Source organism: Plecotus auritus, assembly GCF_963455305.1.
Source record: "Plecotus auritus genome assembly, chromosome: 7".
Taxonomy (NCBI): Eukaryota; Metazoa; Chordata; class Mammalia; order Chiroptera; family Vespertilionidae; genus Plecotus; species Plecotus auritus.
In genome coordinates this window covers 12,510,047-12,535,704 of record NC_137774.1, presented here as the reverse complement: position 1 = coordinate 12,535,704, position 25,658 = coordinate 12,510,047, and the positions used below count along the sequence as shown (strand labels likewise).

The 25,658-nt window shown below is 58.1% G+C and overlaps 2 protein-coding genes across 8 annotated transcripts; one reads left to right on the top strand and one right to left on the bottom strand.

Moving 5' to 3' along the window:
• Positions 1-4,309: 4,309 nt before the first annotated feature.
• SGCA (sarcoglycan alpha) lies at positions 4,310-17,936 on the bottom strand. Of its 7 annotated transcripts, XM_080679583.1 has the most exons (11): positions 16,397-16,456; positions 15,765-15,931; positions 15,478-15,597; positions 15,223-15,377; positions 14,998-15,070; positions 14,489-14,687; positions 12,838-13,000; positions 11,758-11,966; positions 11,533-11,559; positions 4,801-4,993; positions 4,310-4,529 (listed from the first exon to the last, which is right to left on the bottom strand). In XM_080679583.1, the coding sequence occupies exons 2-10, from the start codon at positions 15,796-15,798 to the stop codon at positions 4,813-4,815; spliced, it is 1,161 nt and encodes a 386-aa protein (XP_080535709.1). In that variant the 5' UTR covers positions 15,799-15,931; positions 16,397-16,456; the 3' UTR covers positions 4,310-4,529; positions 4,801-4,812. The 7 variants fall into 7 exon arrangements, with proteins under 7 accessions (XP_080535709.1, XP_080535707.1, XP_080535708.1 ...); XM_080679581.1 differs by lacking the exons at positions 15,765-15,931; positions 16,397-16,456 and adding an exon at positions 17,791-17,936; XM_080679582.1 differs by lacking the exon at positions 15,765-15,931 and having other exon boundaries at positions 16,397-16,576.
• On the top strand, positions 9,296-9,826 carry LOC308254162 (histone H1.9-like; the record flags this gene model as incomplete). Its single annotated transcript, XM_080680093.1, has 1 exon — positions 9,296-9,826. One exon carries the CDS (start codon positions 9,296-9,298, stop codon positions 9,824-9,826), a length of 531 nt encoding a protein of 176 aa, XP_080536219.1.
• Positions 17,937-25,658: the final 7,722 nt, after the last annotated feature.

Sequence of the window (25,658 nt, the reverse complement as noted above, 5' to 3'; positions counted from 1 at the left end):
GCCCACAAGTGGGAGCAGGCAGCGGGGAAGGCTCAGGCCAGTGCTCTCTGCAGCGATGGGCGGCACCCCATCGGTGCTGTCCACGCCAGAGCCGTGGCCACGCGTGGCTTTGGAGCACCAGACATGTGGATAGTGCAACTGAGCAACTCGCTTGTAAATTGTCATTAATTTTAGTCATGCATTTTAGCAGCTACCCGTGGCCAGTGGCTACGGTATTAGGCAAGGAGGGACTATGCCTCTCACCACATATATACAAACCCACCCAGGGGTGCCTGAGTGTGTGTGCGTGTGTGTGCACGCGTACCAATGAGGGCACCGGAGGGGACACGGAATGTCAGGGCCGTGGGGGTGGCGGTGTCCCGCTGTGCAGCTCCATGTCTGCACCACGTGGTGTGAGGCCAGAATGTGGTTTCCGTGCGTGTGCAGCACAGGAGAGGAGGGGGACAAAGGGGCCATTGTACCACATCCCCAACTCGAGCCCTCCTTCCCGCTGACATCACGACTGCCCTAAATACAGCCGCGCGGACCCGGCTCCCCCAGACCCTGCCGCCCCCCGCGTGGTGGCACGGGGCCCCGTTCCCAGGGCTGCTCCGAGGGACTCGCCTTTTGCTTCTCTGTGAGGAGAGGGGCCACGATCCTGTGGATGACTTGTCAGTCAGTTGCAGATGGAAAATTCTAGAAAAGGAGGCGGCTTTGTTTGGATGTTTTATTTTTTCCTGCTCTCGGAATCCTGGGACCCTTTGGTGAGGTGAGCCCATCTGCTGGCAGGATTTTCTACGACCGAAATGCGGTGGGTTTTCCCTCCCTCCTCCCCAGCTCCTTACCCCTCAGTTTCCCAGGCGCCTCTCAGGCCTTCCTGGAGGGAGCTGGGTGAGGTTTAGAATAGGGGAGCCGGGATGGGTTCCTAGCTGGAGTGTGGGAGCCTCAGGTGAGGGGCGTGTGGAGAGTGTGGGACGGGAGAGCGTGGGGCTGCTCTCAAAGCTGAGACCTGCACCCCCCCCCACCCCAAGGAGGAGGCTGCATGGCAGCCGTGAGTGTGGGCAGCGGTGGGAGTGAGAGGGGTCCAACCAGCCACACTGTGTGGGTGAGAATGTCTCCCTCTCTGGGTGCCCACCCACCTAGGAGCACATGCGTCTGTGTTCACAGGGGCCTTGCACGTGTGTGGGTGTGTAGGGAATGGGTGAGGGGTCTGTAAATGCGGGGACAGCTTCCCCGACACACACGGCAGCAGGAGACCCTGTATGCGCCGAGAAGGCATGGGTCTAGCATTGGGGACGTGTGCGCGTAGGTGTGACAGGGCCTGGGAGGGCCCACCTGTGTGATGAAGATGAATGGGGCAGGCGGAGCCGGGAGGGGTGTGGGGGAATTAGGAGAGCTGGGCAGGGGGAAGACCACCGTCCTGAAGTCCTAGGGCCCGTGAGCGGCTGTGTCTCTGTGTCCCCTTCCGGGTGTGCGCCCCGGAAGGAACCAAGGTAGGCTGAGCAATGCCCACGGAGCAGCGGGCAAGACCCTGGGAGAAGGCGCCTCTGTCTCGGAGGGCAATCGGACTGTCGCTCACATGGAGCTCTCCATGCTCTGCGGGGGACGCCCCTGGCCAGGCCCCAGGGAGGTGAGTGCGGTGCATGCGGGTTGGAGAAGATGGGGTTTTCTCTGCATAAGACAGAGGGAGGGAGAGGAAGATGGGCTGGAGCGGCGAGCAAAGCACATTCCGTAGAATAAAGAGGCCACGTAATCAAGTTTTCGGTGACTTCATGCCCTGGGGAACCCCGGCCGGCTCCCCAAGGCTTTGGGAAACTGATGCAGGCACAGAGGCCTGGTGGGAGCGGGCCTGGGGGAGGCTCTGGGTTTGGGTCAGTCTGGAGCGGAGATAAGGATGAGCCGTGAAACCCACGCCGCCCAATCAAAATACAGCGCGGGCCACGTTAGTCGTTGTAATTTCCCAGCGGCCAGAATAAAACTCTAAGAAGAAACAGGTGACGTTATTTGTCATCAGAGACTTCATGGAACCAGTGTATCCCCCAGTGTTACCGTTTTCATTGCGCGGGCAGCCCATCTCAACTTGGACGGGACACATTTCGGATGCCCGGCGGCCTCGGGGCCAGCAGCTGCCCCACCAGACGGCACAGCGCGGGCAGCAGACCAGGCCCCAGGGCGGCAGGGTTTCAGCCTCCGCCCCCAGTTCCTGGGGAGAGCTTGAACTCTTCACAGGGCGCAGAACAGAAACTGAGCCCCCTTCACCTGGAGCTTAGGGGGCAGGGAGACCCCACGGACCTCTGGTTTGGGGGTGATTGCGTGAGCGCTAGTATGTAATAAGATCTCCATGCTTGGGATCCCCAGATGCCGGGCACTCGCCGAGCCCTCCCAAATTCTCCCAAGGGCCCGAGGCAGCCGTGATCAATGTCTATGAGTAAAGTGTTAGAGCTCCATCTGACCCCCCGAACCCCAACAGCACACCAAGGGCGCTCTCGTGAAATGAAGTGTGTGTGTGTTTCCCGAATAAAGGAGAAGTGTGGGTGAGGGCTGGGCCGACTGTGGGCGGAGCCCCTGTCCCATGTCCGGCGGGGATCCTCCTCGCAGATCGAGAGGCAGTGAGGAAACGTCTAGAGTCAGGCCACATGTGGGCTCTGTTAGGGTGAAGGTGGAGGCCACTCACTGGGCCACGTGGGCAGTGCCAGCTGAGGGATCGCAGGAGCCCAGGGTGGAGCGAGGCGTGAGGCGGAGTCTCCTGGCGGACGGAGATGGTGGGGACACTGTGGCTGTGTCCTCGGCGGTGGGGTGGGGTGGGGAGGGGAGGGGTAGGACTGACTGCCCAGTGGAATCCTACCCCCCGTGAGTACAGGGGTGCCGAGTGTGCCCGTGCCCTCCCCCGTGCTGCCAGGGTGGCTGGGCGTGCGTGCGCGTGTGACCGGGCACGGCTCGGTGTCCTGTGCAGTCCCGCCACCCTCCCAGCTACTTGTCTGGGCCACTTCCTCCCAGGCCGGCAGCCAGGCTTCCGTGTGCTGCTTGGAGCTGAGCAGGGACGAAGGCGCTGCCAACATCCGAGGCAGAGCGGGAAGCAGAGGGAAGTGAGGGGCTGGCCTTGAGCTCCTCCCAGCCCGCTGGCACAGGAAGAGCCTGAGGCCCGAGGGGGGAGCACAGAGGGAGCCCCCTCCCCCAGGGGGAAGGATTCAAGGACGAGCGCCCCAGGCCGGCTGCTCCAATCCGAGCAGGTTCGGTGCAGCTCCTGTTTGGCCAGAGGAGGGGCCCCGGGAAAAGGAGGAAATTGCGAATGAGAAATCAGAGGCACCTGCTTGCCAGAGAACCCACGTGCCCGGGGGTGGACACCCAAAGACAGACGGCTATTGAGCACACAGTGCCGACACGGAGGCCCTGCCAGCGCCCGCCGGCGCCTATGGGATTACCTAACGGAGGCTATGGGATGCCCAGCGGGGAGGGGACCAGAACACGATGCTAGAAACGTTGGCGATGGCCTTGCGCACCCTCTTTGCCCAGCTCTGAGCAACCCAGACCTGCATTCCTTCAGAGCATCTTTCCAGAGTGCCCACTGTGTGCAGGCTCTGCGCCCCCTAGGGGCACACAGCATCCTGCCCTCCCTCCGGGAATGAGGACCCCAGCAAGGCACCACCCAGAACAGCTCTTCTGTGCGCTGAGGCTGGGCTGGAGGGGGCTCTCTGAGGAGGGGTCGGCCTCTCTGAGGATCTGACTTTGCAATGAGGAGGTAGCTGTGTGGACTGGGGGGACTCTGGGTTCCTGGCAGAGGGAACCGCGGAGGCCAGGGCCTAAACCGAGTGTGTCAGGAGGCAGTGTGGCTGGGGCCGGTGAGTGCAGGGAGGGTGAGTACTGAGGTCCGAGAGGTGGACAGGTTCTGTGCCCCAGCTCAGAGGTGAGAGCACAGGGCAAGACCCCCTGATTTTTCCTTTTAAAGGATGGGCTTGGCTGCTGTTGGAGACGAGACGGGGAGGGGGCAGGGAGGAGGCAGGGAGGGCAAGGGGAGGCTGTTTCTGGGGTCCAGGAGAGAGAGACCCTGGTGCAGGACTGGCAAGTGGGGGCCGTGAGAAGGGGATGGATTCAGGGCATGTTTTGAAGGTAGGGATTCTGGGGAGTGAGAGAAAGGAGTAGGACAATATGGGGGCCCTTCCAAGGACAATTTGAGGGTCCTTGCCCATCTGTTTCTGGACACTGGAACAGGTTCAGAGACTCGGCCCTCCTCAGGAATCCTTGACCAGGAGCCCCCACCATCAGACTGGGGCTGCCCACTTGGTCCTAACCCATCAGCCCCCAAGGCAATGAGGGGAATGGGGAGGCCGCTGAGAAGAAGGCACAGGCAGCAGTAGGTGGCAGAGCTGCCGGTATTTATTCTGGGCGCCCTGACCCCAGACACCCTCACCTGCCCTCCCCCCTCCTCTCTCTGCTTGTTCCAAGCCTGGAGTCCATCGGACCAGGAGCCAGAATCAGGAGGAAGGATGTGGCCCTGGGTGGCGGCTGCTCCGTGAGTCAGGGCAGAAGGGAGGATGAGGCCAAGGCTGGAGCTGGAACAGCGGAGCGGGGAGAGAATGGGGGTTGTGAGGTCCAGGCCCTGGTTCTCCTGCCTTCCCCACCCTCACACTCTGACCACGAGTGCTTGGCATTGGGGGGCCTGGACCCGGCATTGCTGAGCAACCCCTCACTGCTGCCTCAGTGGGTGGGCAGGTCTGTGTGTCCCTCCCTTGACCTCCTCCATCCCCCTCCACCTGCCCCCACCTTGAGACAAAGGCCATCTTGTTCCCAGAAATGAGGCTGGCGCTGCCCAGCTGGACCCACCTGGGCGGGCCCTCAGTGCTGGTCCAGGATGAGGGGCACTTGGGCGCTGTCCACCTGGGGAGGCAGCCGCTCGCCTGTGCGCACGTTGAACATGGGCAGGGTGGACAGGGGCCTGGGCACCTCGCGGCTAGCTGCCATCTGTCGCAGCTCCTCTGTGTTCCCTCGGATGGTGCAGTGGTGGACCATCTGGATGCTGGGGGCACAGAACCAGCAGAGTCATCAGCTCTGGCAGTCAGCCTCCCAACTTTGGGGTCCAGCCTGGCACTGCCTCTGAGCCACCCTATAGTCTTCCCTACCGTTATGTGGGGGAGACTCACACACATGATGGGTGGAGGGGGGACAAACAGGACGTTCTGTGGTGCCAGCTCTGTGGCCTATGACTGAGGCAGGGGCTCTGGGTGTAGATAGCCTGGATTCAAAGCTGTATGTCCTCCACTGTGTGCCTCAGTTTCCTCAGCTGTAAAATGGGGCTAATAATACAGCTACCTCCTAGGGTTGCTGGGGGGTTAGATGAGTGTTTAGAAAAATGCCTGGCAGGTGGTAGGAGCTCCCAAGATGCTGACATGAGTAGACCTCACAGTGGATATATATTTCCAGAGGCCAGCATTTCCTGGGCTTGATTTCCTGTTTTTATATTCTAACTAGAGGCCCCGTGCACGGATTCGTGCACCAGTGGGGTCCCTTGGCCTGGCCTTTGCCCTCTCGCAATCCAGGGGATGTCGGATTGCTGGTTTCAGCCCGATCCCCACAGGTCAGGCCAAGGGACCCCACCAGTGCATGAATCCGTGCACGGGGCCTCTAGTATGCACATAAAATCTTTGGTTAATCTTTTCCTGCCCTTTCCCCTCCCCATTTCCCTCAGAGATTCATCAGTCTGTTCCATGTTCCCATGCCTGTGCATTGAGCGTCTGCCCCCAGTGGTCAGTGCAAGTCATAGCGAACGGTCGAACGGTTGCTTAGGCTTTTATATATATAGATGGCCCTCTAGGTCCCTTCCACCACTCAGCTCTCTCCCCTAATACTCTCTCCCACCACTGAACATCCAATTCTCATCCCCTCCCAATCCCTGCCATCCCAGGCTGGCAGACCTATACCTTCCACCTTTTCCTACCCCCTGGCTTTTGTCCAAGCTGTTTCCCCAAGTCCTGCCAGGCCTCGACTGAGTCACCTTTTGGTTGCTCAGACCTGACCTCCTCTCCCTTTGTACCTTGACCCCCCTCACCCGCATCACCCCCCAGTCAGCCCCCAGTGCTGATGAGCTCCAGACTCTGAATCTGTCTCCCTATCTTTGCTTCAAACCAAGGCTCCTTGAGACCTGTGCCAGGCTCCACCCTCCACAGGCCTGAGTGGACTGATGGCCACACCCTGGGGAAATCCTTCCTGAGCCCTAGCTCCAGTTCCTCCTCAGAAGCCTCACTCTCATTTGACATTCTCGTGGGCTTGCTGTCTGCCCTCTAGGGGCAAGCTTTAGTTCATTCTGAGAAGTGGGGCAGCACCTCAGTGACGCATGAAGACTTGCTTTGGGTTTGGGTTCCACTGCTTACTGGCTGTGTGACCTTGTGCAAGTTACTTAACCTCTCTGTGCCGCCATTTCCTCAACGGCAATGCGAACTGTTGTGTGAATTAAATCCGTTAATACAGGAAAAACACTTGGGATGTCTCCTGGTCAGCGAGTAGCAGTGGTAGCTGCTGTTACGGGGAGCCTTCCATTGTTATTACTATCCCTGGTGTTATTGTATTAGGTAAGCCCACTTGGCCTCCATGCAGGGAGGCCTGATGAGCTTGGCCTTTAGTGGAGGGATGATTCCAATTCCTTCTACACAAACCCACCCACATTTAGGGGGGGTGGGGGGAACGCCAGCCTGGAGACATTTTCCCAGGCTACCTGGTTGTCAGACAGCCCGGACTTTTCATTACAAACAATAAGAATTGGTTTCCTTAAAGGAGTGGGGTCCCACATAAGAGGAAAGCAACCCTACCTGCCATTGGGTTACGGATCAACTGGGGGAGGACAAGTGATGCCCATTCGTGTCCAGGCCTTGATTAGTGGACACAGACTCCAGCTAGAGCCTGCAGATTAGACTCCAGGAAGGACCCTCAGCTTCCTGCTGAATGGGCCGCACTCCTGGGGGGGCGCGGAGGAGGGGGGTGGAGTAGGACACAGTGCTGTCTGGCCGCAGGGAGGAGGTGGAGTCACCCTCTAAGGCTAGGGGAGGGTCACAATGAGCTCTTGAGTCTGGAATTTGGCAAGCGGAATTGTCCAAAACACAATTTTCCATTCCCAGGCAAGGGGAGGCTGAGGGGGAAAGGGAGCAAGGAGTGTGTGGATGCTGAGAGCCAGCAGGTAATGCCCCATGGGGGCAAGGGCCTTCGATCATGGGCCCCCTCCCCACTCCCAGCCCCACATCTGGGTCTCATTACTCTGGCAACACACACAGGTGGGAAAATGTTCTGGGGATGTTTTTCCAGAGCAGGAACAGGAGCCAGAGCCGAGGCGCCTTTACCCACAGCCCTTCCACAGCAGCACTGGGGCAGGTGAAGGGACAAAGGGGCAGGCTTCACACACACACACACACACACACACACACACTCACACACACTCTCACACTCCACCACGCAGACCACAGGAGAGGGTCGCCGAGACTGCAGGACTTTCCGCCCAGTGAATCTGACATAGTGAAAAGCGAGCAGCAGAATCACAATTTGAGGATCATCTGAAAAATGGTAGTGACTGAACAAGGTGCGGGGGGCGGGATTTGGTAGAAATAAATCAACAGAAAGTCCAAACCCACAAGGGCTAACATCGCACATGGTCAAATCGGTTATTGATTGAAAACTGGCGGAGGCAGCAGGTTGTCCTGACGCCATCAGAGCTCCAACACCAGCCGGGAAAGCAGGATGCAGAGGAAAGAGCTGCTCAGAAGAGAATGCCTGCAGTCACGCTGGCAGAGGCCACAAGAAACTGAGGAACCGCCATGACCGGTTTGGCTCAGTGGGTAGAGCGTCGGCCTGCGGACTCAAGGGTCCCAGGTTCGATTCCGGTCAAGGGCATGTACCTTGGTTGCGGGCACATCCCCAGTAGGGGGTGTACAGGAGGCAGCTGGTTGATGTTTCTCTCTCATCAATGTTTCTAACTCTCTCTCCCTCTCCCTTCCTCTCTGTAAAGAAATGAAATAAAATAAAAAAGAAACTGAGGAACAAAATCTCCTTGTAAAATTGACATAGAAAATCATTGATCTCCATGGGGAAACATCTATCAAATAAAAAGGAAAACAGGGAGAGAAAAAAAAAGCCTGTTCATTGCTTTGTAAAGGGAGTTGATCAATGGGTTGAGATGGCGGGGTCAAAATGGTGGGTTTAAAACCGGGGGCTCGGCCCTGGCCAGGTAGCTCAGTTGGTAAGAGCAGTGGTTGGCAAACTCATTAGTCAACAGAGCCAAATATCAACAGTACAACGACTGAAATTTCTTCTGAGAGCCAAAAACCGACTTCTGCGCATGGGCCACGAAGTTTCTTTTTTTTTTAAAATATATATATATTTTATTGATTTTTTACAGAGAGGAAGAGAGAAGGACAGAGAGTCAGAAACATCGATGAGAGAGAAACATCGATCAGCTGCCTCCTGCACACCTCCCACTGGGGTTGTGCCCGCAACCAAGGTACATGTCCTTGACCGGAATCGAACCTGGGACCTTTCAGTCCGCAGGCCGACGCTCTATCCACTGAGCCAAACCAGCCAGGGCGGGCCACGAAGTTTCAATCGCACTGTACGTGCAGCCCGCACGTGGTATTTTGTGGAAGAGCCACATTCAAGGGGCCAAAGAGCCGCATGTGGCTCGCGAGCCACAGTTTCTCGACCACTGGGTTAGAGCATCATCTCAACACACCAAGGTTGCAGGTTTGATCCCCAGTCAGGGCACATACAAGAATCAACCAATGAATGCACAAATAAGTTGAACAACAAACAATGTTTCTCTCCCTCCCCCGCCTCCATTCCCCTCTCTCTAAAGATCAATAAAAATATTTTTTTTAAAAACTGGGGGCTCAGAACACCCTGAAATCTGCTGGCACTCACACATATACACGTATATACGCGTGGGTCTACAGCCCTTCTTCCCAGACTACCTGGCAAGTCAGATGCCACTGTCCGGCATCTCCTGTCTGCCCGCCCCCCCCCCCCCCAGGAGTGAACAATGGGGCCACTGTGACCCTCACAGGATTCTGGTGGCCTCATAATGGCCCTCTGAGGTCACCACAGAAATAACCTTACCGCCCGCTGTGCCAGAGGCACAAGTCTGCTGAGACCAGCTGTGGGTGATCACCCTTGGTCCTCCTCCTGGCCACCCAGGGAAGGCTCGGGCCAGAGCCCTCGGAGGAAGCCTCTGACGGGAACAGAGCTAGGACCCCTCACCCACCAAGGAGCCACCCAGTGGAGATTTCTAGCCGCCATCCTGGAGGTCCTTGCGCCCAGTGCCCTTCACCCAGCCCAGGAAGAGATGCAGAAAGACACTTCAATGCCACCCTCCACCACGCCCTTGGCTTCAAACAGTGGCCTGAGTGCGGGCCAGCAGGCCAGTGTGTCCGGAGTCCCTAGCAAGAGCGAGACTGGGCACCACGCCTGCCCCCAAGCCCACAAGAAGCCCAGCATATCCAAGGTGATCCTGAAGGTCATGGCGGACAAGGGGGTGCGCAACCGCGTGTCCCTGGCCACCCTGAAGAAGGCGCTCATCACCACGGGCTACAACATGACCCGCAACGACTGGCGTTTCAAGAAAGTGCTCAAGGGGCTGGTGGACAAGGGCATGCTCAGGCAGGTGACCAGCAAGGGGGCCTCGGGCTCCTTCCGCATGGGCAAGAAGCACGCCTCCAGCTTCAAGCTCGACGCCAAGAGGCGGGGGCAGCAAAGGCAGCGCCAACAGCTGGGGAAGCCACGGTCTGGGCAGCGCAGGTTTCTACTGAGTTCCAAGCAGGGGCACAAGCAGCTAATCAAGGGGGCTCGCAGGGTGGCCAAATGCCCCCGCACTTAAGGAGGCAGGCCCAGCAAGCAAACAGAGGGGCCAGGCCCACAACAGGCTCAGAGAGTGGGAATTAAAGGAGCCTTATTTAACGCCTGCCTCCTGGAATCTTTGGGGTTCAAGGGAGTGGGAAAGGAAGAGGTCTGGGGCTGGGAGGAGGGGTTAAGGCCAGGGGTGGGGAAAACCTGGGCAAAATAAGGCTGAGGGGGATTGGGAAGGGCTGGGGGGATTGAAAGCATCCACGAACATTGGTTAGTCCAACCCTAGCAGAGCGACCGAGGCCAGAACGGGTCACAGTGATTGTGTGGCAGGATCCGCCTGAAGCCCAAGTGCCACAGCAAAGTGAGTGTGGGTGTGAGTGTGAGTGTGAATGTGGGTGTGAGTGTGAGTGTGAGTGTGAATGTGGGTGTGAGCGTGAATGTGGGTGTGGGTGTGTGTGAATGTGGGTGTGGGTGTGAGTGTGAGTATGGGTGTGGGTGTGGGTGTGTGAGTGTGGGTGTGAGTGTGGATGTGGGTGTGGGTGTGAATGTGGGCGTGGGTATGGGTGTGAGTGTGGGTGTGGGTGTGTGAGTGTGGGTGTGAGTGTGGATGTGGCTGTGTGTGAATGTGGGTGTGGGTGTGGGTGTGTATGGGTGTGTGAATGTGGGTGTGGGTGTGTGAGTGTGGATGTGGGTGTGAGTGTGGATGTGGGTGTGAGTGTGGGTGTGAGTGTGAATGTGGGTGTGGGTGTGTGAGTGTGGGTGTGAGTATGGGTGTGAGTGTGAATGTGGGTGTGGGTGTGGGTGTGAGTGTGTGGGTGTGGGTGTGGGTGTGAGTGTGAGTGTGAGTGGGTGTGGGTGTGGGTATGGGTGTGGGTGTGTGTGTGAGTGTGTATGTGAGTGTGTGAGTGTGTGAGTGTGGGTGTGAGTGTGGGTGTGGGTGTGAGTGTGGGTGTGGGTGTGAGTGTGGGTGTGTGTGTGTGTGTGAGTGTGGGTGTGGGTGTCAGTGTGAGTGTGTGAGTGTGGGTGTGGGTGTGAGTGTGTGAGTGTGAGTGTGGGTGTGGGTGTGTGGGTGTGGGTGTGAGTGTGTGGGTGTGGGTGTGGGTGTGAGTGTGTGGGTGTGGGTGTGAGTGTGAGTGTGTGAGTGTGGGTGTGGGTGTGAGTGTGTGAGTGTGAGTGTGGGTGTGGGTATGAGTGTGGGTGTGGGTATGGGTGTGGGTGTGAGTGTGGGTGTGGGTGTGGGTGTGGGTGTGAGTGTGTGAGTGTGAGTGTGGGTGTGGATGTGTGGGTGTGGGTGTGAGTGTGAGTGTGTGGGTGTGGGTGTGGGTGTGAGTGGGTGTGGGTGTGGGTGTGGGTGTGGGTGTGGGTGTGAGTGTGGGTGTGGGTGTGGGTGTGGGTGTGGGTGTGTGGGTGTGGGTGTGGGTGTGGGTGTGAGTGTGGGTGTGGGTGTGAGTGTGGGTGTGAGGGTGTGAGTGTGCTGAAGGTCTCTCAGCTGTTTCCCCAGGTCCCCTCCCCTGTCCCATCCCACAGTAGACTCTTCCATGGAGACCAAAACAATCAAAGGCGAGCCCAGGCTAGGTCAGGCCCAGAGTCCAGCCAGCCAGGGCTGGACTTCAGGGGTCAAGGGTGGCCCCCTCATCTCAGAATGATCTGGTTTGTCTATGCTGCTCATGGAGGTGGAAGGGTCCAGCTTGACAGGGCAGGGGGCTCCCACCCAGCCCCCCACTTTCCCTTACTCACTCAGAGGTGGCCAGGTCTCTCTTCAGCCTGTGGAAAAGCAGGGAAAGGAGTTAAGTGTTATCCACAACCCCCTCCCGGTGCCAGGCAGGACCTAGAAAGGGGCCCCCCTCCTTTCCTGGTTGAGTACCTCACTCCCTGAGGGGTCTGGGTCCCCACAGAGTACAGGTGCCACAAGGAGTCCCACGACGGAGAATCAGCCCTGCTGCCCCTGCCCCCCACACTCACCGTCCCTCCCTCCGGCAGCACATGACGTAGGCCAGCAGCAGGGTGAGCAGCAGGGCCACCAGCAGGGGCACCAGGAGGGTGACCAGTGCGTCAGTCAGGAAGTCTCGGGCAGTGGCCTCGGTGGGCGGGCAGAAGAAGGGGTCACGTTCCAGGATCCCATCGCCTGGGGTGGGCACCTCGTCTGCAGGCTCTGGCACTGACTTATCCACCTGCTCAGACAGCCCAGCATGACCCAGGAGCAGCTGGATGGACTCAGAGACTCCCCGGGGGAGCAGGGCAGTGACCCCGGGGCGCCACCATCTACTGCCCCAGCTGACCACAGGAAGGGGCAGCTCTGGTGACCCCGCAGGACAAGCACGGGACTAGGCGCCAGGAGAGAAATGTTCAGAGAGGCAGGGCCACACAATGGTTAGAGTACAGCTCCAGGGTCCAACTGCCTGGGTTTGAGTCCTGACTCAGACAAGTGCTTATCTGCGATGACTTCCCTCTAGGGGCCTCAGCGTCCCAACCTGTAAAGTTGGATTGCTAACCGTGGTACCTGTCTCCTGGGGCGGTGGTAAGAATACAGCTGGTTGAAGGTATGATGTCCAGCACATAGCAAGTGCTCAAGAATGTTGCTGATCACCCGTCCCTGGCTGCGCTGTTGGTCACTTCCCAGGCACAGAGGGGGCTAGGGACCTGAGCTACCTCCACACCCAGGGAAGAGTGGTTAGCGAGAGCTCCCTGCTGCTCACCGCAGGCAGATTTACTCATTTACTCGGGGACACCTTAGAGGAAGCAGGCAGCTGTCACCCAGAGGCCCTTGGTGGGGAGCTGCATTGTGGGAGTTCAGGAGCCAGAGATCTCTGGGTTATGGACTCTGTCGCCCTCTTCTGGTAGAAAGTGGAAGTGTGTGTGTGTGTGTGTGTGTGTGTGTGTGTGTGTGTGTGTGTGTGTGTGTGTGTTCGAAAGATGAAAGAGGCGGGCAGATAATCAGAGAAAAAAAATAGAATAGAGGAGGCTGGGATGGGCAGGGGCAGGGAGCAGACTGTCATGGGGGCCACGCCCCATCCCCACCCCAGAGCCAGGGTACCTCCTCACCAGGGACACGTTGCACCATTCAACTCGGAAGTGGGATGCCAAGGTGTCGTAGCAGGACAGAAGCGGAGGCTGGCCCTGGGCACAGCGAGCGTGGCTGTCGGGAGACGCCACCATCTTCAGGCAGGTGGAGAAGGGCGAGGCGGAGCCCACCTTGATGTACACCCTGGACCCCGACAGAAGCCACCGTCAGCAAATTGGGAGGGGGTCACTGAGCACTGAAGATGTGGGGGTTACAGGCCACCCTGAAAGCCCGGGTTATGGTGAGAGCACACAGAGAGGTCCCGTCTTCTGGGAGCCTTATCGCCCCCCCCCCCCCCCCACGAATGTCCTTTACAAGGATGGGCCTTCTATGTCCCCATGGGCACAGGAAGCTGGACTTCAGGATAACCAGGGTTTGGGTGCAGGCGGGGCAAGAGGGGGAGGAGGGCGTGGCCAGAGGAAAGAGGACAGTGGAGAGGAGCTGGGAGGTGTGGACGGGCCTGGTGAGGCGTGTCCGTTTCCCATAAACATCTTCGCGCGCCCTGCTCTCCGCACCCTGCTCTCCGCATCGCTAATTGACCGTAAGCCCTTTGACGGTGGGGCAGTCCGGTTTACGCTAGGAGACTTCATGTATTTTGTCAGTTTGGTTTCATTTCTCCGTTGACTCCCATTTTTATACAAATCTTGACCCTTAAGTAGACGTGTGGGGCCCTGACCGGTTTGGCTCAGTGGATAGAGCATCGGCCTGTGGATTGAAGGGTCCCAGGTTCGATTCCAGTCAAGGGCACATTCCAGCCTTGGTTGTGGGCACATTCCCAGTGGGGGGTGTGCAGGAGGCAGCTGATCGATGTTTCTCTCTCATCGATGTTTCTGGCTCTCTATCCCTCTCCTTTCCTCTCTGTAAACAATCAATAAAATATATTTTAAAAAATAAAAATAAATAGAGTAGACGTGCGGGTCTGAAAATAGCTGATGACTACAACTACCTGAAGAGCCAGATTCCCAAGGCACGCGTGAGGCCAGGTGTCACGCTCTGCCAGAAAAGGATCGCACCTCAGTTTGCAAACCCTCTGGTGAACATAACCCCTCCCACCTGTCAAAACCAACAGTTTACCAAGCTACACAAATAGAAGGGGCAGACTCTAATTCACAAGTCCTCAAGAGCATTAATGATCGATTCTTTCGTTGGAAACTGATACCTCTCTTAATTAAGGAAGAAATTTTAGTGGAACCAAAAAAAAAAATGCGATGCTGAACAAGACTAGTCATCAAGCAAAAAAAAAAAAAAAAAGTATAATCCTATGAACAAAGACTCCAAAAACAATGTATTTTTGTTTTTCGCAATGAAGTCCTTTGTTAAAAATTTTCATGCTTTTTTTATGTCCTTTTTAATATGCCTCTTTTATTCTTCATTCTTTTATCTTTTATGGTGAAATTGCCTCATGGATAGTTAGTTAGGCAGGAAAAATGCTTGTAGCAAAAATGCTTGTGGCCAGATGCGTCCGGCGAAGATGTTTATGGGGAAACTACGCAGAACCGTGCTGAGGGGGTGGGTGCAAAGGTGGGTAAAGCCCCGCCTGGAAATTAGGGAGACCCATGTTCTATGCCTACTACCCAGACAGGAGGCAAAGTGCCTCCTCCTTCAGGAAGCCCTCCGGGGTCACATGCCTACCCTTCCTTGCGGCCCTCGATGGGAAGGGGGACACGGCCCCCACGGTCCAAGGCGGAGGTGATGTTGAGCAGCTGGAGCTCTGCTGGCTCCCAGAGGCCCCCCAAGGCTATGAGGAAGCGGCTGGCAGGGGTTGAGGGCAGCACTTCCTCCACGTCATGGCTACGCACCAGGAACTCAGCCTGGTATGGCAGCAGGGGGCCTGGAAGGGCCAGGTTGGCACCTCAGGCTGCACCCAGCCCTGCACAGATCCTTCCCAAGCCTCCCCACCCAAGCTCCTCCCCCCATCTCCTCAGACTCCTTCCTTCCTCCTTCACACCCCATACATCACAGGCCCCAAATGCCCTTCCCCAACCCCACAGACGGACGGCCAGCAGAGCAGCCAAGGATACACCCCCTGAGGCTTCCCAAGATGCCCTGCTCCCCACTTCTCTACAAGTCTTTCCTTCCACACACCCCCTCCCAGAGGAGAACCCCCAAGACTGGCATTGGTGGGGCGGGGTAGGTGGTACCTTCTGGGTCCCCAATCAAGAGCACTAGTCTCTGCTGGGTGGTGTCGAAGCTGTCTCGGTTGTAGGCTACGACCTGCAGGGGACGGGGAAGAGGCCAGAGCGGTGGGGCGAGGGGAGAAAGACCGTGCAGCTGGGGCCTGGCAGGCAAGGACTGCGCGATCACCCAATTAGAGGCATGTCAACGATGCACATGGACATGACACCGCCCCCGGGCCCTGCTGGTACCTCAATGACCTGGCGGCCGCGATCTTCTGGGGTGGGGCTCCCGTAGAGGAAGCCTGGGTGGTGGGGGCTGCGCTGGGTATAGCGGAGCCACCGGGGCAGGTCTGGGTGTCCCTGGAGGTGGGCGTGGTAGGTGACCGGGACAGTGGGTGGGACAGCTGGTGGGAGGGAAGAAAGGGATTGGGCCCATGACAGGAGCCTTCACCAGCCCTGGGCCAGGCACCCCCACCCACCCCAGGTCCACGAGGCTCCTCTCACCCACGTGCTCAGGGAGGTGCAGGGGGGTCTCACGGTCCAAGGTGTGCACAAAGAGGCGGCCCACGGCCGGGTGCAGGGTGGTCTGCTGGGCCTCCGCGCGCCCCAGCCCTGCCAGGAGACCTGCGGGGACCCACAGCCCCAAACTGGCCTGAGCCTCAGTCGGGGACACGGGATCTGCTCCCCTTCCCCACCATGCCCCTGGCACCCCTCAGGGACAGGAGAAGGGAGTGAGAGGAGAGGGCTCCTCCACTGGCTCCCCGGAAAGGACCGAGGGCCCGCGGTGCCACCTGCGGAGACTGGAGCTGAGGCTGGGGAACTCATGGAGCTCCCCACGCCTCCTCGGAGGCCCTGGTGGGGGTCACAGCGGGCAGAGGCTGGCGTTTGGCTGGGAGGGGTGGGGCCTGTGTGTGGTAAGAGCACTTGGAAGAGAACCCCATGCTGAATGTCCAGGGGCCTGGAGGGGTGGCAGGGGGGGAGGGAAGGAGCCTTTGCAGGAGGAGGGTGGGCATTCTGGGGCCCTCACCCACCTCCCCTAATATGCAGGGGATCAGGGCCCCCACCAGTGGCTAATAGGAGCTGAGCAAAGGGGATCCGGCAGGCCCCACACCCTCCCGGGGCCAAATTTAGCCTGAGCCTGGGAAGAAGCCGGCCCGTCAGCCCATTAAAGGGCCCATGACTCTCGGGACCTGTGCTCTCAGGCCCACTGTAGCCGGCCGAGGTCACCCACCCCTCAGGGCCACCAGAGCCTGTGTCCCAGGGCCCAGCTCCTAGCCCCAGATCCCTGGATTCCCCCACCAGCAACAACACTAACACCCCCAAGTCCTCCTGACCCCCGCCTCTCCCGCGAGCCCTCCCCGAGGAACTGCCTCTGCGTCCTCCCCTCATCCCGGGCCTCTCCCTGAAGAAGGCCCCAACTTGCCAGCAAGGAAAGGAATCCAGACCAGCGCTGCGGCCATGGCTACCCTGGCCTGGCCGGCCTGTGAGTGACAGAGACAGGAGCGGGAGGAGCGGCGGGGGAGGGACAGGGAGGTGTCCCAGAGCTGCCGGAGCCCTCCCCCGCCCCACGCAGAGCAGGCCCTGTCTCTAGGAGGGACACTCTCCTCACATGACAGGGTTCCTTCAATCGCCCCCTCCCGGTGGCCAGAGCATGTTTTCTACCCCCAACCTGACAACCACAGGGCCCCCTAAAACCATAATGCTCCCACTGCCCTGGGCTCCGGCTGCTGCTGGCCTTCCGCCTTTCCTGTACTTGACCATCCTGCCTAGAATCCCCTTACCCCCCCGCCCGCACCACACACACACACACACACACACACACACACACACACACACGCATGCACACACACACACACACGCATGCACACACACACACACACACACACATGCACACACACACACCGGACCCGGCTCCTGCCCAGCCTCACTCCGCTGCCTTCTAATCAGACACCCTCTTCTTCCTCAGTCTGCACACCTTTGCCCAAGCTGTGCCCTCCGCCCGGAGTTCCCTTCCTGCCCTCGGCCATCAGGCAAACTTCCACACACCCCTCACGACTCAGCACAGACATCCCCTCCCCGCTGAACCTCTCTTCCTCCCCTAGGCCCAGCGGAGGGCCCTTCACCCCCGTGACAGCCCAACCACACAGCGTTTGGGGTGAACTCGGCTCTCACCTCTGCATCCCTGGACCCGGTCCAGGCCCAGGCAACCGGCAGGTGTAAGGGACAAGGTGACAGCTTCCTCCACAGCACGCGAGGGTGCCTACTCCCCAGCTCTCATCCCCAGACCAAGCACCTCCAACGTAGACCCAGGTCTGAAAAGCGAGAGAGGCCTGGGCCGGGCCCCGCCAGGAAGAGACAGGGGAGGCGACACAGGCCGAGAGGCCCGCAGGCCTGGACACGGAGCCACCGGACCCCTGATTGCAGACGTGGCCTTGCCAGAGCCCCTTGCCCGCTCCAGGCTCTGTTTCCACGACTAGAAACTGGCAAGAGTAGCGCTCGCCTCTCGGTGTCCTTGTGAGGGGCCCACGAAATCATGAACTCAGCACATGTTCAAGGAGCAGCTGCGGGGAGCGGGCCCTGAGGATGCGGAGGTGACGGACTCCGGGCCGCGCGGAGCTTGCGGGGCTTGCGTGCCGGCGGGTAACGACAGCTCACCCCTGCCCGTTGCTCACCCCTTGACATCGATCTACGCAGAGTAACTCATTACATCTCACAGCAGCTCCATGAGGGGTTAGCATCGTCCCCGTTTGCAGGTGAGCAAACTGAGGCACCAGGCGTGTATAGCTTCCCCAAGGCCACGCTACTGCCCCTGCGTACCTGTAAAGCACGCAGCCCAGTCCTGGATCAATCCAGGGCACCCCTTCCTTCTGCATCTGCCACAGGACCTAGTGCAGGTGTGAAGGGGGTACCCCTCCTTCCGGGGGCTTCCCACTCGGAGCAGGCAGAGGGGCATGCTCCCCGGGTGCCCTGAGAAGGAGGCGGGGCCACGGGTGCCAGGGTTTCAAAATTCTTGGTGTCTGTGTAAACAAGGCGTTGGGGGAAAGGGCGTTGCCGCTTCACCCTGGCAAACGCCCTGGGCAAGGACATCTGGGACCTGCACTGCCGAGAGAGAGCCGGAGGGGGCAGGTGTGGGCCTGGAGATTAGGGTGCCTGGTGAGCAGGTGACTAGTCCTTGTCCCTTCCTCTCTCTTCCCACCTGACTATCCCACCCGTCCCTGGAGAGCCAGCAAATTCCAGAGTCAGCGTCCACTCAGGCTGGCAGGCAGGATGGCGTTTGTCCCAGAGACACCTTGGCACCTCTCTGCCTCCTCGGAGATGGAGGGCAAGAGGGAGAGAGGTTCTGCTGGCAAAGCAAGAGGCAGAGGGCTCTGGGGGGGCAGGCAGAGGCGCCAGTGCCTGGCCAGCTGCCCAGGCCTCAGCCCCTCAACGGCACATGTGACTCCCTCCCTCTCCCTGCTGCCTCCCCTGCTATTTTTGGAGCCACCCACTCATACCCTCAGCTCTCTTAAGGTGGCAGTGCCCGAACCCAGTGCCACCAGGCCCAGAGAAGCCGGCCTCCCTTACTGATCCTTCTTCCCCTCCCCCAAACCAGGGCAACCAGGGACTGTGCCAGGGACCAGCTGAAAGTCCCCTGAAAGTCTCCTCTGCCCGCCCCCCCCCCCCCCCGGGACCTCCCAACCTCAGAGCCATCTGGATTGCAACCTGCTGTTGTAACACGCAGCACCTTCTAGTCCTTGGGGCCTGAAGGTAGGGAGAAGGGTCACAGCCTCTTTAAACATATTTTAGAAAATTTTAAATAAAACAAATACACAGGCTAACATCATGAGCCCCCACATATCCATCACCCAGCTTCAACTCTTCGACTCATGGCCAATCTGGTTTTGTCTATACCCCTCCCAATTGCCCCCTCCTATTGAATTGCCTCTGTTAACATATCAGTCTGTAACTTTGGAAGAGAATAATTTTTTTAACATAATCACATGATTAGACCTTAAAGTTAATAATTCCTTAATATCAGATCTGTAGAGTTCAAATGTACAATTTCTTATAAATGCCTTCTTCTTCTTCTTCTTCTTCTTCTTCTTCTTCTTCTTCTTCTTCTTCTTCTGTTTTTGCAATGTATTTGTTTGAATCAGGTTTCAAATAAGGTGCACAGGCCTCTTTTAAATCTCTTTAAATCTCTAGGTTCCTGTTCCAACTCCCTCTCTCCCTCCCTCTCTCTTTCCTGGAGGGGACCAGGTGATTTGCTGTGTGAATCTCCACCGGTGGGTTTTGCTGATTGCATCTCTATGGTGTTCTTTCCCACGTCCCTCTGGCCTCTGAACTTCTTGTAAATTGTATTTCCTGGGCGTTGTTATTTCTCATCAACTGTAATAGGGTCAAGCGTCCCGATCAGGTGCAGGTTCCGTTTTCTTTGGCAAGACTGCTTCATAGGTGGCAGTGGTGCTTCTTCCACCCCGAGGCACAGCAGCCATTGCTCTCCGACCTCATCCATCTGCTCATCTGTTATTTGCTATTATTACTTTTTTACAAAATGGTGATATTCAAAATCACTCTTTCCTTTGTTCGCTGGAATAATGCTAAACAGAAACACTGCCCCTTGCTGACTGTTTGGTATTGAGTGACAGGCAGCTCTTACAGGAAAGACAGGCTAGGCCAGCCGTGGGCAAACTACGGCCCGCGGGCCGGATCTGGCCCGTTCGGCTGTTCTATCTGGCCCGCGGAGCCGAAAGAGCGGAGGGTTCTCTTGCTCTCCCTTCCGCTCCTTTACTTTGAATTTATATTATTTCACACAAACACGCCATCCATTTTGTTCCGGCCCTCCGGTCCAGTTTAAGAACCCATTGTGGCCCTCGAGTCAAAAAGTTTGCCCACCCCTGCTCTAAATGCATTCGACTGCTTCATGCTGTTGCGACTAGTGTCCCATCTTGAGTTCCTGATTTGTTCCGCACCGGTTGGAGCATCCCTCTGGGGTACTGGAGGCTCAGGTCTCGCCTCTCGGCCTCTCTCAGCCTTGGCCCCACAAGGCCAGCCCTGCCCTCAGCTAGCTGGGCCTCTGTCCCTGCTGCTTTGCCACCTGCACCTGTCTCCCAGCTTGCTGTCGGATCTTGGCCCTTCGGTGTCTCAGTTCAATCCCTCTGGTCCTTTGTTCCAGTCTCTCCCCATCTCAGTGAATGTTTGCTGAATGATTGAATGAATGAATGATTGAATGGATGAACAGTCTCCCCAACTCTGTCTCATCTCACTCCCATCTCTATGAACCTGTCTCTTGATATCTGAGGGCCATATTTTCTTCGTCTGCATCTAAAATGGAGGATAAGTCTTCCTGGCCAGGCAGCCAGGAGCAAAGGTCAAGGAGGCAGAGAGTCCAGGTAGTGGGTTCTGGGACCCCAGCCTCACCCAGCAGATTTCCTGGACCTGGGCTCCACGCCCTCCCACAGTTCCCAGACCAGGTGGCCTGTTTCCTGCCTCCCTGCCTTAGCACATGCAGTTCCCTCCACCTCGAATGCCCTTCCTCATCCTTCAAATCCCAGCTCGGCTTTAACTCCACTGGAGAACCTTCCCTGAGTCACTTGGGGCTCCCCCTGCATCCTCCACCCACCCCAGTCACAGCCTAATGATGCTCTCACGGGGCGGCCAGATCTTGGGGTTGCTAGCTTTGCCTTTGTACCCCAGTCCCTGGCATAGACAGGTACTCAGTAAATCTGTAAGGAAGGGAAGGAGGACGGGAGGGAAGGGAGCAAAGAAACACCTTTCATAGGACTGGAGAGGATCTGGACCGCGAGCACCTGGCCCAGGGCTGGGCACGGAGCAAAGCCCACTCCCTTCCTGCTGCCTGGGCTCCAGCGCCTTCTGCCTCATCTGCTTTGGAGCTGGCTCAGGAGTCGTCTCCATACCCACTGGCCTGTGTCTGTTGCCCATTTGGATGCAAGGTACCCTCTTATTTCTGAGCGCAGCGTCTGGCAGGATGTCCCTGCCGCACGTGGAGGAAAGAGCAGAGAGCTCCAGTCCTAGAGGCTGCGGACAAGTCCTGGCCACCGTGTCCCAGCGTGTGCCCTGAAGGGACCTCTGGTGATACAGAGACATAGCCACAGTTACCAATGCACAGGGCCCTGGAGCCTCCTGGGTTCCTGAAAATGGGGCCCACACATCCGCTGCAGAGACCATCCTGATTCCAATCCAGCTCTGCTCCATGCCGGCTGAGGGAAGCGCCGAGGCCTGCTTCTGACCTGAGAAATGGGAAGGGTGTGCTGGGCTGGCTCCCAGTGGACACCAGCTAGGTAGCAGATGACTCTCACCTTCTGCAGTAACTGGAATGGACCAGCAGATGGCGACAGCCTCTGCCGCCTCCCAAGGCAGGCAGCTGGGCAGAGCGGAAGCCACACGTGGTTCCCCTTCAGAAGGGTAAGTGGGAGGCTGAAGGATGCTTTTGGGGCCAGGTGGGCATCCAGCTGCCCTGGGAGGCCTTTTCCACCTGCCACTCTGCAGATGGGTCCCTCTGGTGGCCGCACTGCGCATGCTGAGCCCTCCAGGAGCTGGACATCAGCACAGACTCAGTGCTCACAACATTTCTGAGGTGGGGGACCAATGTGGGGTGGGGGGGGGGAGGTGTCCACCTGGTGTCTACACCCCTCTGCCTAAGGGGTCAACCCTGACTGGTTTGAGGACCCTGGGGCTGCAGACAGGACCTGGGGGACCAGTGACAGGCTGGGGCCCGGGCTCAGCAGGCCCCTGGAGCTGCAGGGGAGCGCTGAGGGTGCTGTGCACTGTAAGGGGACTCCAGGGGATGAGAGATGCTGCCACGGAGGTGGGGTGGCATCAGGGACTTAGACCAGGTGGCACCGGCCAGAGTGAATGCAGGAAGTCAGCCAGTTTGCAGACCCCGAATCAATTACTTTTCCAGGTAAAACAAAATCTGTCAAGGGAGGCAGGCGGTGGAAGCCAGACACGGGAAAAATAATGCTACTTTGTAATTGAAGTCACACACGGGGAGGGAGGCTGGGCGTTCTCCACATCAGGCCCTCGCCCCAGTGCAGTGGGACTCCACCAAGGTCACCAGCTGGGAGGGACCATGGGACAGAGAGAGCAGCCACCCAAAGGCACTGGTGCAATGACAGGACCCCTGTCTGCTGGGGAGGGGGGAGGGGGTTTGGAGGGAAGGGTGAAACCCATCAGAGCAAATGGCCACAGGGTGAAGGGCCACTTACCCAGAGGTCACAGGTCAAGGAGACAGGCTGTGGGAAGCCCAGGTTTCCATTTTTAGCTCTGCCCTTTTACTGCTGTGTGCCCTTGAAGAAGTGGCTCGCCCTCTCTGTGCTGCAGTAACCTCACCTGTACAATGGGCCACAGCTGCCCCTCACTCACAGGAGAGTGGGGTGATTGTGTGTGTGCCCCACCTGCCCTGAGGGCTTTCCGCTCCCTATTCAGCACCCCTGCCTCACTACCCTTCCCTCCCCCTGCCTTCCAGGGACTGCACAGGCCCCTCTGGACCTCTTGCATGGACTCTGGACGGGCCACTGCTCTCCTGTCTCCTTCTCAATCCCAGCTGCCACAGTCCCAGCGGGAAAGAGAGGGCACTCACAAATGATGTTCAGGAAGGACTTTGGCAAAGGGACTGTTGACAGATGTGAGAGCAAGGGCAGACAGCCAAACAGGGAGGTAGCACCCCAGAAACAGAGACCATTCAAAGTCTCAAGGGGGTGGGGACACATGAAAAAGGGGGCGGAGCCACACCAGAGTAGGCCCATGAAGAAGGGGGAGTGGCCACGTGATCAAGCAGAAGTGGGCACTTGAACAAGGGGCGGGGCCACACACGAACACACGTCAGAAGTCACGTGAGGACTGGGTGGTTGTGCCCATATTATGGATGCCAAAACTGAGGCTCAGAGAGGGGGATCAGAGGTCCCTACCCTCAGCCCACCTCCCCTTCAACTCAGCCCAGCTCACAGGCAGCTTCCCCAGCTGCCAAGGGAGCAGGGCACGTGATCATGCCAGAGTAGGCACGTAAATAAGGGGGCGGGCCATGTGATCAGCCAGAAGTGGGCATGTGAGCAGGGATGCGGGGCCGCAAGATCAGGCGTAGCAGTCATGGGAGGACGCCAGAGGGGCCACGTGAAGATTGAAGGGATGCGGCCAGGAAGCCCAGAAGCTGAAGAGGCAGGAAGGACCCTCCCTGGAGCCCTTCGAGGGACCACAGCCCCAGACAGACTCTGGGCCCAGAACGGGGAGAGCAGTCTGTAGTCATGGGGGCAGCAGCCTCAGGAAATGCACACCTCCTTGCCCCACCTTTTGGGGCTTTGACTGGGTTCTGGGAACAGCTGAGCCCTGTGCCCTGGCACAGGAGACCCCCTAGACCTCTCACTGCGGGGGCTCACAGGGAGATTCATCCCTGTGTCTGTGCCTCGCCCGGTCTCTCGCTGCCCTGGGGGCTCCTCGGCAGTGACAGTGCAGTGGGCACACCAGGGCAGGCTGCTTGGTGGGAAGGGCAGGCTTCGTGGCCCAGGGACTCCTCGCTGCCCTGCCGAGCCCCCAGCTGCAGGATGATGCAGGGTACTCCCCCGCCCTGCCCTTACCTCCCAGGCCTTTCCCCTAATGAGTCCGGCCTGGGCCTCCTCCTCCTGGAGCACCTGGGTTGTGGTGCCCATATTCTAGATGCCTAAACTGAGGCTCAGAGACGGGGAGCAGAGGTCCCTACCCTCAGCCCACCTCCTCCTCAACTCAGGGCAACCCAGGGGTGGCTAGCCCAGCTTCAGCTTGGTTGCCATGGTGTCGGGAAAGGAGGAGGGGGGGGGAGGAGGGGGAGGAGGAGGAGGGGGAGGGGGAGGAGGAGGAGAAGGGGGAGGAGGAGTTCTGAGATGCAATCCAAAAATACACACCAGCTGGCCCCTCCTTCCTCACCGCCTCTCTCCAGCTTCAAAGCCTCCTTTTGTGCAGGTAAGAGGGGGCCTCTCCCTGGCCAGGCAGCCAGGAGCAAAGGTCAAGGAGGCAGAGGGTCGAGGTAGTGGGTTCTGGGACCCCAACGTCACCCAGCAGATTTCCTGGACCTGGGCTCCACGCCCTCCCACAGTTCCCAGACCAGGTGGCCTGTTTCCTGCCTCCCTGCCTTAGCACATGCAGTTCCCTCCACCTCGAATGCCCTTCCTCATCCTTCAAATCCCAGCTCGGCTTTAACTCCACTGGAGAACCTTCCCTGAGTCACTTGGGGCTCCCCCTGCATCCTGTACCCACCCCGGTCACAGCTGTTTTCTGGATGATGTTCTCACAGGGCGGTGAGGTCTTAGGGATGCTAACTTTGCCTTTTTACCACAGCCCCTGGCAAGGTCAGGTGCTCAGTAAATCCAGAAGGAAGGGAAGGAGGACGGGAGGGAAGGGAGCAAAGAAACACCTCTCATAGGACTGGAGAGGATCTGGACCGTGAGCACCTGGCCCAGGGCTGGGCACAGAGCAAAGCCCACTCCCTTCCTGCTGCCTGGGCTCCAGCACCTTCTGCCTCATTGGGTTTGAAGCCGGCTCAGGGGTTGTCTCCATACCTGCAGGCCTGTGTCTGTTGCAGACATGCTCTTGACTTCATAAGGAGGTAGTGTGTTTGGGAGAAAGGCCTCCATTCTCAAAATCTCAGACTGTGCAAACTTGCAAGGGCCTGAGAGCTGACCTTGAGCAGGGGTTTTCAAAGGGTTTTTACACTGAATACTTCCTGCGAACAAAGCCTTACCTGAGGGCCGTTATATAAAACAGATGGAAACTAAGGTGCTTGGGGCAAAGTGGTAAGTGGTAGGTATTAAAGGCGCCTGGGAGAGGGGACCAGAGTCCCCTTCCCCCTGTAGCTCTGGGTCCCGGGGAGATGGGGGTTGGGGTTGGAGTTGGTCCTGGCAGTGGGATGGGGCGGCCAGGAGAGAGGGAGAGCCCTGGGCAGAGTCCAGTGGCTGATAGTTACTAACTGGTACAGAAGGGCTTCAATATTTTTAGAACTGCATGTTCATGCCAGTGTGGCTGGGCCAGCGAACTCATCTTTCACAGCAAGAAGTCAGTCTATACAAACAAATATGAAAATATGTCCTTGGAAAAAATCATAATGACTTCAACCTTTAATGTCCTCACCGTTTCTTTCTTTCTTTCTTTCTTTTTTTTTAATCTTGAAGGGATATTTTAGGGGAAGTATCTTTTGTCTAGAGGAAATATTTATATGAATTCAGCAATTCCATCAACCTCTTTTTCTTTTGTGGAATTCAAGTAAAATTAAATTTAAAAGTGTACCCTAAAAAAGAAATAAAACGGGGGGTGATATGTTGTCATTAGGGACAAAGGAAAGGGATTCTCATCATCGTGATCTGATCGTCGCATCTGCTCTGGAGACTCCACCCACATCTTTCTCTCCCAGCCTCCACGCCAGCCCCCAGCGCAACAACAAAGGGTGCGATCTGTCAGATCACCAGGAGAGGGCGCGTTTGCCAGCTCCAGTCCGCACCTGCGCCTGCGCAATGTTGGGACGGAGCGGGTGCGGGGGTGGGGGTGGGAGTAAAGAAGCCGCCCCGCCCCAGGGTGGGGATGAGCGTCAGAAATGCGTGCTGAGCGAGGCGAGGAGAGAGAGCCACCGAGGAGGGGACCCGCACCTCCAGCTGTATCTTGTCCTCCCCCTCCGGGTCCAGAGGATGTTCTTTGCAACGGGAAGGAGAACCCGCATGGAG